The 12127-nt window shown below is 44.3% G+C and overlaps 1 protein-coding gene across 1 annotated transcript in view; it reads right to left on the minus strand.

Annotated features, from left to right (window-relative positions):
* CXCL13 (C-X-C motif chemokine ligand 13) overlaps positions 1-12127 on the minus strand; it is an 84348-nt gene that overhangs the window by 36561 nt on the left and 35660 nt on the right. Inside the window, exon 3 of the mRNA XM_077260535.1 lies at positions 8302-8434. Within this exon, the coding sequence (XP_077116650.1) occupies positions 8302-8434 (133 nt within the window). The remainder of the gene's footprint in view (positions 1-8301; positions 8435-12127) is intronic.

Here is a 12127-nt window from a genome sequence, read left to right on the forward strand (position 1 = left end):
ACTGAGATAATGACTTTTGTGTTTTCATTGGCTGTAAGCCAAAATCATCAACATTAACAGAAATAAACACTTGAAATAGATCAGTCTGTTTGTAATGACTCTATATAATGAGTTTCACTTTTTGTATTGAAGAAATGAAATAAATTAACTTTTTGATGATATTCTAATTTTGTGAGAAGCACCTGTACTGTTTGCTTGGGATTACGACTGTTTCTTTACATTGGCACTTTACATGTATGTGGATTCTATATTAGCTAATCATGTATCAGCATCTACTATATACCACACAGTATAAGATAACAATCTTTTTTGCACTAGCAGTTTACCTATTAATTTTGTCACTTATTTTGTTGGTTGACATCTGATACGAACAATATATTGAAAAAGATACTATCTTAATGTGCCAATTCTCATGGACTTCATACTGTTAGTTCTGTATTGAATGTTGACTTCCATTCCTTCCTCTGGACATTAGTCAAAACCTTTCTGGATGTGCACCCCTTGTTATCATGTTTTTATATTTTTTTACATTGTTTTGTTATCACACTGGTTATAAACTGAAATAAATAAAGTATAATTTTGGTTCACTATTTCTGAGGTATTGGGACTCTTTATGGTTGGATTCGCTCTCTTTTTTTTTCTAGTGTGTAGTCTGTCAAACAGGAGAACAGGCATTTTGCTGCACTCTCCCTGACACCTCAGAGTCACAAGGCCTCATGACAGAAGTGGCCATGGCTTCCAGTGGGCCCTTTCATGTGACGGAGCCTGGGGTAATGGCCTGCTCTGCCCCCCCAATAGCTACGCTACTGACACCTTAAGATGAGATGCACTCCAGGTTTGTTTAGACAGCAGAAAATAGGAAAATCATTTTTCCTGTTAATTAAAAGTTCCTTGGTCATGTAAAGTGGAAGGGTCATTATCACTAATTTTAATATATTAGTGTAGAATAGGATGGTAATAAATCTATTGCTATTGTTTATCTGCAGTATATATATATATATATATATATATATATATATATATATATATAGCATCGTGATTACTCGCTAATCCCGCCCCCTGCACAGTAGCTCCGCCCCACCACATCACCACACACAATCCCGCCCCCACCACCCTATCACCACACATAATCCCACCCCCACCACATTACTACACATAATCCCGCCCCCCCACCACATTACCACACATAATCCCGCCCCCACCACATTACCACACATAATCCCGCCCCCCCACCCCATCACCACACATAAAACATCACCACACATAATCCCGCCCCCCCCACCCCATCACCACACATAATCCCGCCCCCCCATCACCACACATAATCCCGCCCCCCCACCCCATCACCACACATAATCCCGCCCCCCACCACATTACCACACACAATCCCACCCCCCACCCCATCACCACACATAATCCCGCCCCCCACCACATTACCACACATAATCCCTCCCCCCACCACATTACCACACATAATCCCTCCCCCCACCACATTACCACACATAATCCCACCCCACATTACCACACATAATCCCTCCCCCCACCACAATACCACACATAATCCCGCCCCCCCACCCCATCACCACACATAATCCCGACCCCCACCACATTACCACACATAATCCCGCCCCACATTGCCACACATAATCCCTCCCCCACCACATTACCACACATAATCCCGCCCCCCCGCCCCATCACCACACATAATCCCACCCCCCACCACCACACATAATCACGCCCCCTCACCCCATCACCACATATAATCCCCCCTCCACCCCAGTACCACACATAATCCCACCCCCACCACATTCCCACAGATAATCCCGCCCCCCCACCCCGTCACCACACATAATCCCGCCCCCCCACCCCATCACCACACATAATCCCGCCCCCCCACCCCATCACCACACATAATATCGCCCCCCCACCCCATCACCACACATAATCCCGCCCCCCCACCCCATCACCACACATAATCCCGCCCCCCCACCCCATCATTACACATAATCCCGCCCCCCCACCCCATCACCACACACAATTCCGCCCCCCACCCCATCACCACACACAATTCCGCCCCCCACCCCATCACCACACATAATCCCGCCCCCCCACCACATTACCACACATAATCCCGCCACATCACCACACATAATCCCACCCCCCACCTCATTACCACACATAATCTCGCCCCCCCACCACATCACCACAATAATCCCGCCCCCAACACATCACCACACTATTGTTATTAACTTCATTTTAAGTTAATTTACCACCTGCGTAAGCGCTATTGAATGTTGTCATTATTTACTTTAGTTTAATCACCAGCAGTGTTAATTAGATAGCAATGAGCGTGCCGAGCGTTAGCTGGCTGGAACCATCTAGTATATTATATATACACAAACACATCTCTGCTGCATGCAGATATATAGACACACAGCTCTGCTAAATATGCACAGATATAGTCATGGCCAAAGTCATGGCACTCTTGAAATTGTTCCAGAAAATTTAGTGTTTCTTCCAGAAAATGATTGCAATGACATGTTTTTGTTATATACATGTCTATTTTCTTTGTGTGCATTTGAACAACACATAAAGAAACAGAAAAAAGGTACATTAGACATAATTTCACACAAACCCCAAAAAATGGTTGTACAAAATTGTTGGCACCTTTTCAAAAATGTGGGTAAACAGCTTTTTTTCCCAAGCATGTGATGTTTGTTCAAACTCACCTGTGGCAAATAACAGGTGTGGTTAATATAAAAATCATACCTGAAACCAGATAAAAAGGGGAGAAGTTGACTCAATCTTTACAGTGTGTGTGTGTGTGTGTGCACCACCCTAAGCATGGAGAACAGAAATAGAAGAGAACTGTCTGAGGACTTGAGAACCAAAATTATTGAAAAATATCAACAATCTCAAGGTTACAAGTCCATCTCCAGAGATCTTGATATTCTTTTGTCCATGGTGCATAATCAAGAAGTTTACAACTCATGGCACTGTAGCTAATCTCCCTGGACGTAGAAGTCAGAGAAAAATTGATGAAAGGTTGCTACGCAGGATAGTCTGCTAGCCTGCAGTTTGGCAAAATCCTTCTGGAAAAGCATCCTGTGGACAGAGAAGACCACGATAAAGTTTTTTGGTAAAGCACATTATTCTACTGTTTACTGAACAGTGAATGAGGCCTACAAAGGAAAGGACACAATACCTACAATGAAATATGGTGGAGGTTCAAAAATGTTTTGGGTTATTTTGCTGTCTTTGGCACTGGGTGCTTTGTGTGCAAGGCATCATGAAACCTGAAGATTACCAAAGGATTTTGGGTTGCAATGTAATGTCCACTGTCATAAAGCTGTGTTTCTGTCATTGGTTTTCCAGCAGGACAATGAGTCCAAGCATACCTCAATAAGAAATGGATGGAAACAAAGCGCTGGAGAGTTCTGAAGTGGCCAGCAATGAGTTTGAATCTAAATCCCATTGAACACCTGTGGAGAGATCTTAACATTTCTGTTGAGAGAAGGGACCCTACAAATATGAGAGCTGGAGCAGTTTGCAAGCGAGTGGTCCAAACTCCCAGTTGAGGTGTAAGAATAATAATAATAATTTTATTTATATAGCGCCAACATATTCCGCAGCGCTTTACAAATTATAGAGGGGATTTGTGCAGACAATAGACATTACAGCATAACAAAAATCACAGTTCAAAATAGATACCAAGAGGAGTGAGGGCCCTGCCCACAAGCTTACAAACTATGAGGAAAAAGGGGAGACACGAGAGGTGGATGGTAACAATTGCTTTTGTTGTTCGGACCAGCCATAGTGTAAGGATCGAGTGTTCATGTAAAGCTGCATGAACCAGTTAACAGCCTAAATATGTAACAGTACAGACACCGAGGGCTATTAACTGCATAAATTGTATGAGAACATGATGCGAGGAGCCTTATTTTGGTTTAACTTATATGAATGGGCCACACAGGGATAATTAGGTTAATGCGTTGAGGAGGTAGGCCAGTCTGAACAAGTTCGTTTTTAGAACGCGCTTAAACTGTGGGGTTTAATTGTATTAACCTGGGTAGTGCATTCCAAAGAATTGGCGAAGCACATGAAAAGTCTTGGAGGCGGGAGTGGGAGGTTCTTATTATTGAGGATGCTAACCTCAGGTCATTGGCAGAACGGAGAGCACGGGTAAGATGGTAGGCTGAGACCAGGGAGGAGATGTAGGGTGGTGCTGAGCCATGGAGCGCTTTGTGAATGAGGGTAATAGTTTTGTACTGGATTCTGGAGTGGATGGATAGCCAGTGTAATGACTGGCACAGAGTAGAGGCATCGGTATAACGGTTGGTGAGGAATATAATCCTGGCAGCAGCATTCAGGACAGAGTGGAGCGGGGAGAGTTTGTCAAAAAGGTTTTTTTTATTGTTCCAATACACACAAATGAAATGAACAACATGTGTATAAGTGTATAACAAAACATGTGCAATTGCAATGATTTTCTTGAAGAAAAACTTAATTTTCTGGAACTATTTCAAAGGTGCCACAAACACTTTCATCCATGACTGAATATACACACAACTCTGCTACATATCCACATATAGACACACAAAGCTCTGCTGCATGCACATATAGACACACAGCTTTGCTACATGCATATAGACACACACAGCTCTGCTGTATATGCACATATAAATATTCACAGCTCTGCTATATGCACACTACATGCTAATAGACACACACAACTCTGCTACATATGCACATATAAATACAATGTGAAGATCTGAGGTTATGTGTTGTAATAATCACCTAGGCAGGGTAACAGTGCAACTATTTTTCATTCATTACATCCACGGTCTAATAGAAATTCCGGGTAGATGATCGCAATGCAATTGCCTCAGTCCACAAGATCCCATCATGGGACCGGTAAGTCCACTGCCCGCATACCAGGCGATACCCACTGTCTTCCAACTTTTGGCTCACAACTTTTGTATCTCCCGCCACTATAGTTTATTGTCACAGCCCATGCTCCATACCACGGCCGTAGAACATGTCTCCCGCTCCAGTTGGCAACAACAGTCCTTAGGATGGTTCCTCACATCCAGACAATAGATATCACAACTTTAGCACGTGTGTCAAGCTCCAGCCAGCAACCACATATAGTACAGTTCCAAAACGGGTTCTCCATACGTCTTTGTGCATCCAGTGATGGGCAGAGAAGCAGGCTTGTATTCCACCAGATGGAGCCATGGTTCCTTAGGCTGCTCCTGAAGAAGGTCTCTTTGCAGCGGGAGCCAGAGACTTTTATATCCACAGCTCCCATTCAGAACATTCTTCCACAGGATTGGAGGAAGGTGGGGCGAGGTGATCCTTCATTGTTCAAATAATCTGTATATTTATCCTAAGTTGGGTAGGTTAGTAAACTGCAGTAGGCTGATGCAATGCGTAATCAGCATGCATTCATCAAGAGTCAAAATACAGTGTCATATGAAACAATGGCTCAAGTGAGGCCTCTGAGACACAATCAAGAGTAATGGAATGATTGCTTTTACCTATGCCTTTATATTATGTATACATAAGGTCCAGCCTTCCTCTGCTTAAGGTACCGTTACACTAAACGACTTACCAATGATCACGACCAGCGATACGACCTGGCCGTGATCGTTGGTAAGTTGTTGTGTGGTCGCTGGGGAGCTGTCACACAGACAGCTCTCTCCAGCGACCAACAATCAAGGGAACGACTTCGGCATCGTTGAAACTGTCTTCAACGATGCCGAAGTCCCCCTGCAGCACCCGGGTAATCAGGGTAAACATCGGGTTACTAAGTGCAGGGCCGCGTTTAGTAACCCGATATTTACCCTGGTTACCATTGTAAAAGTAAAAAAAAAACAACCACTACATACTCACATTCCGATGTCTGTCACATCCCCCGCCGTCAGCTTCTTGCGCTGACTATGTCAGCGCCGGCCGTAAAGCAGAGCACAGCGGTGACATCACCGCTGTGCTCTGCTTTACGGCCGGCGCTGACAGTCAGTGCAGGGAAGCTGACGGTGGGGGACGTGACAGACATCAGAATGTGAGTATGTACTGTTTTTTTTTTTTAACTTTTACAATGGTAACCAGGGTAAATATCGGGTTACTAAGCGCGGCCCTGCGCTTAGTAACCCGATATTTACCCTGGTTACAAGTGAACACATCGCTGGATCGGCGTCACACACTCCGATCCAGCGATGACAGCGGGTGATCAGCGACCAAAAAAAGGTCCTGATCATTCCCTACGACCAACGATCTCCCAGCAGGGGCCTGATCGTTGGTCGCTGTCACACATAACGAGATCGTTAAGTGGGATCGTTGCTACGTCACCAAAAGCGTGACGTTGCAACGATATCGTTAACGAAATCGTTATGTGTGAAGGTACCTTTACTTTCACTGAATGGAAACATTAATTCCAGAGGCTGAACACTTTCCAGGTAAAATTAGTGCACATAAACTGACAAGCAAGCAAATCTCTAATAAAACACAGCAACTAAATCTACAATAAAACATAAAATTAAGTTCTATATAATCGGTGGTCTGTGCTGGAAAAAGTCTACATCCCTTACAGCCGTGGATTCCGATCTACACCCATTGGTCTAGTAGTCCTCCCCCACTTTTTCAGCACAGACACTGATGTAAGAGGTTTCACCTTCATGAGACCAATACATTGTATCATCTAGTAAAACTCCACATTCCCCATTACATCCTTGTATACATCAGCATAGCAGACATCTCCAGCTTCTCTCATATGATTTTTCAGATCCTGCCAACTCCCCGATGGGGGAAGCCTGGAGTTGAGGGATCTGTATTCAGTTCTCCAGGAGTTTTCTGTTCCTCTTGTGGGGTCCTCCATATCCACCCCCGATTGCCAGTTTGACCTGGGAAACTCCACATTTACCTGACGAGAACCAAACTTGTATCCATTACATCCAACGCCGGCATCCACTGCATTCTGTGGATTGGATACTGGAAGCTGATGAAGGTGAACGGAGCTGTGCCGCTCTCCCTGCTATTCTTCAGCTTGATGGTATGGATACACCCGTACCGATGGAACAAATCCACCAGCTCCTTTTCCCGAACATCGGCTAGTAAATTGCCCACATAAATGCTCCCTTCCTCAGAGTGCTGACCCCTAGCTTAGGGGGATAGTCACTTGGTGACGTGTTAAATGGTGTACTGGGAGAACAATATCTGGGCTGACCAGAGTGGTGGAAGACTGAATGTCCTGAAGTCCCTGGGCCTCCTCCCTGATGTCATTTACCTCCCCCAGGTCACGTTCCAACAGGCATTAGTCGGCATGTTGGTATCACTCTGTTCCCTCTCGGCTGACTCAGTGGAAGCTGGACCTTGGTTTTGGGTTGCGACATTGGCCAAGTGCCAAACCAATCCTGCTCCAAGGTTGTTTCCCAGCAATACATCTACTAGTAGGTGCTGTACTACTCCTATATCCATCATTCCATGACTATGACCCCAGTCTATATGTAGTCATGCCCTCTCAATGTTCAGATTCTCCTCCAGAGCTACGTTGCCTAACATGCGGCTGGTGGGAACAATACATTGGTCCGGTACTAAATGTTTTTCGATCAATGTGACCGAGGCTCTGGAGTCAAGGAGCCCCGCAACCTCCAAGCCTTCTACCCAGACCAACTGCAGATGCTGGCTCATGGTCCCTGGGGTGTCCCATCTAGTCTGGGATACTTGGCCTTGTACCACATATACCTCTTGCACTTCCGTTTGGGGTAGTGGGATCCACTCTCCTCCAGCATTCTAGCCCCATTGCAGCAGAGTGTTCATCGGTTAGGGACGCGAATGCTGTGGGTTAGAACATTCCCTGCATTCCCTTGCAAAGAGTCTCATGTGTCCATAGCTATGACAGTGTAACCCCCCCTTGCGCCGACGGGGGCGTACTTGGGGGCTTGGGAAACTTACCCATCTTTGTGAAGTCCGAAATGCCCGCAGTTCCTCCTTTTGTCAGTCCTTGAGTCTCACTGGCCTCCCTACAAGCCTCTCAGGTCATGTGACCAGAGCAGGAGGAGATAGTGCAGCTCTCTCTGTAATCAGGAAGGATAGTCTGTCATTATTCTCCTACATCACAGGAAGCTGCCTCCAGACTATAAAAGACGCACACGCAAGAGTTTTTCCTGTTAAAAAGTGTATCTTATAGTTTGAAAAATAGAGTAAATTACGAAGTTGTTTGGTTATCAGCCAGTTGCTCAGAATTTTGAAGATATATTCCTTATCAAGAAAGACTATACACAATATATCTAATATACTTACATGATTTCTTTCTTTCTGCAGTTTTGAGTTTCATACAAAACTTTAACACGTTGAAAATGTTTCCGTTGAATGACCTCATTTGTCGTTTTTAAGCATTTACATCTTCTTCCGACATGTTTGCTTTCCCAAATTCCTGTAAAGTGTAAAATATCACTTTGTATTCACATTTCTATTGAAAAGCTAATGTGGAACAAAATATAAAATTTGCAATTTAACAAAACATCCAGCAAAAGTAAAGAAGAGAAAACCAAGATCCAATACATACTACCTCTAGATTCTCTAGAAGCCCGATTTTATCATTTACATTTCTTTTTTAAGTTACTTTTTTTTCTTAATCTCGTAGCATTTCTACCTTTTTTGTGCAAATTCTTTAAAATGGTGTATGTGGATTATGATTTTTGTGCCACTTTTAAAATAATCTTTACTTTTATTTTAAAATGTGTTTTAGACTTTTTAGAACAAACAGTGGCGCTTTTCACAATCATACAAACATTGCACCTAAGTTTTCTGGAGTACATAAAATCTCTCCCAGGGGTTGAACTGTAGTACATACAGTATGTGACAAATTTTGCAAATTTTTGTAAAGTCACAAATGATGAATGAGTTGAAAACATCTGGAGAAACCTAATCTCTGTCAACGGTGGTGACCTAAAAAACAAAAAGCATGTGAACACATATAAAATAAACTTCAAATACTACTCAAAACAATAAAAACTTAAAGGGAACCTGTCACCAGGTTTAACCGACCTGTATAATGCTGTATATCTGCCCCCAACCCGACCTGTAGGAGAAGAAAAATAACTTTTATTATACTCACCTGTGGGGTGATCCGGTCTGATGGGTGTCGCTCTTCTTGATCCGGCACCTCCCTTCTTCTTGCGATACTGCCCTCCTGCTTGCCTGAAAGGTGATAGCCGCATCTCTTATTGGCCAAACCTGGTGACAGGTTCACTTTAATAAAACACTTGCACAAATGCAACAAGTGGGCCTAACCCCATTTGTTTTATAAATTGCAAATTTTCAGTACATGATGGCAATTTACCCAATTTTACCTCATGCTTAATCCCACATAGTTTGTTGCCTGTTGAGTATAGAAGATTGACATCTGTATGGCTCACTTTTCAAAGATGTCAAGATTAAATTTACACAGTTTTTTTATTTTGTGGTGGAGGGGGGTGGGATACTTATTTTGTATTTATTTAACCTCCACATTTTTATAAAGCAATAAAAACATGCATTTAGTTTTGTAATTATAATTGTACGTATTTCCACTGACTGTAGCTGTATCTAGTATGGGAGTAGGTATTGCCTATATATGAGCTGTATGATATAAGTGTCAGAAAAATTTAGACTCAAAGAGCAAATAGATTTTAATGGATTCTGGTGATTAAGGATGAGCAAACTCAAAGTGTCCGGTACCAATCCCATAACAAGGACTTTCAAAGGATGTCCAGTTTACTGTTCGGGTTCGGATGCCTAATAAAGTTTGCTGCAAGGCTGCAGTGCAGCCAATCAACAAGCTTTTAGACTGTGGGCACTTCTGGAGCCATCACAGCCATGCTAAGTATTGGCATGGCTGTGATTGGCCTGAACAGCACGTGACCCGGCCTGTATAAATCCAATCATGAGTGCCACCTCCATTCTGCTCTGATTAGTGTAATGGCAGGACACAGCTGGTGTGAGAGACAGTGTTAGGTAGCACACTCTGCAAAAAAAGCGGCTGTGTGTACCCTGCACCTGTACTGTGCCGAAAGCAGCGGTGTGTACTCTGCAACTCCACCTGTGGGAGAGTATTGTGCACCCTCACCTGTGGAAGAATTGTACTTTTAAGCCTCTGTATGTACTCTGCACCCATATCTGTGGGAATACAGTGCCAAAAAGCCTCAGTTTCTACTTTAACAAAAAGCCTCTGTGTGTACTGTGCCAAAAAGCCTCTGTTTGTACAGTAAAAAAAAACATGTGTTTATACTGTAACAAAATAGGGACCGTATCAGATGGTGGTGCTGGATTTTGCAACTTGCTGACTAAGGTTTTCCACATTTCTACCATGCTAACCATCCCTTCCGAGGTGCTGCCAGTGCTCCAACTATGTTGTCGACTTCAGTGCCTTGTGCTTCCACTAAGACACCGCTGTCAGGTGAGGACGCCGTCAGTAGTGTGTCTGCACTTGTATTCCCGCATTTTATAATATCGCTGTAGTTTTAGCATGAATCCAGCAGAGTGGTCACCCAGTAATCGGCACTTGTAACAATTGGGGCAACTCGATGGTAGTTGCGCATGCAAAACAGTATGTATTTCCTCATGTGTACCACGCTGCCCAGAAGCGACGACAGGCTGTCCTTGGCGGGAAGTGTGTCGTCTGTATCCTCGGTTTCCTCCCATCCAAGCTCAAGTAAAGTAACAGCCTGGACTGCATGCCCCCAGGAGTCTTAGGGGAAGGTGGCATGACTAAGGAGGTATAGTCATGGGGTTATGTGTTAAGGGATTTTGTGTGGGAAAATCGGTATGGAGGAGAATAGGTAGGGTTGTTTAGTGTAGGATAATGGGGATTGGTTCAGTCGTTGGGTTGTTATGAAGGGGTATATATGCTTGGGGTAATTAGTGGGTCCGTTATTATTGATGCTAGTGTGGTCAGACATCATCACTTGCTTGGCTTGGAAACATGCGCGATCTGTTGAAAGGATTAGCAAGGAGCAGCAGTAAGGTGAATTGGGAGGTGTTTTGATTAATTGCCAGGAATGGGGGTTTAATGGTGCGGCATATAGATTTGGAAGTTCCTTCTCGTGAATTTTTGAGGCCAGATGGTGTTCATCTGAACTCAATTGGGACAGATATTTGTGTGTTGGCATTGATGGAGGGTGTTGAGAAGGCCTTGAGTGTATGGCGGGGTTCGCAGGCATAAGGGGTCATGCGGGCTAGCTGTGGTGGAAAGAGGAGGGGGGGATTTTAAAGGAGGCCCCCAGGTGGTGCTATGTCATAAAAAGGAAATGTTTGTGGGTCCCTACTGAGCTTAGGTCTAAGAGGGACATTTTTTATGGGCAACATTCAGCCAGGTACCCTCGAGTCGGTGTGGTGTGGCTGAGTGTGGTGGGAGGAGCCAATTGTTGGAAAATGTGGAACAGAGACTTTGAATCCCCCCTCCTCTTTTATACAGTAGTGTTTAATATACAGTAATAGCAGTCCAATATGACTAAGCAGATTAATGACTGTTTTTGGTATAAATTATATTACCACTAGGGTTGAGCAAAACGGATCGGACAAATTAAAAAATCACCGACTTTCGGCAAAGTCGGGTTTCATGAAACCCGACCCGATCCTAGTGTGGGATCGGCCATGCAGTCGGCGATCAGCGCACCAAAGTCACATTTCGTATGGCGCTTTCAGCGCCATTTTTCAGCCAATGAAGGAGGATGCAGAGTGTGGGCAGCGTGATGACATAGGTCTCGGTCCCCACCATCTTAGAGAAGGGCATGACAGTGATTGGCTTGCTTTCTGCGGCGTCACAGGGGCTATAAAGGGGCGTGCACGCCGACCGCCATCTTACTTCTGCCGATCGTAGCATAGGGAGAGATTGCTGCAGCTTCATCAGAAGAAGGGATATAGTTAGGGAGGGAAGATTAACCCCCAAACCGCTTGTGCTGTAGCGATTTCCACTGTCCAACACCACCTTTTTTTTGCAGGGACAGTGGAGGCTATATTTTTGTGCATCAGCTCTGTAGCTTATTAGGCTGCCTTATAAGGCTCCCTGATAGCTGCATTGCTGTTTGCCGCTGCTGTGCAAACCAACTGCTTTTTTAAAACCAAAAATCCTGTTGCTCCTTTCTGC

Source organism: Ranitomeya variabilis, chromosome 1 (assembly GCF_051348905.1).
Source record: "Ranitomeya variabilis isolate aRanVar5 chromosome 1, aRanVar5.hap1, whole genome shotgun sequence".
Classification (NCBI taxonomy): domain Eukaryota; kingdom Metazoa; phylum Chordata; class Amphibia; order Anura; family Dendrobatidae; genus Ranitomeya; species Ranitomeya variabilis.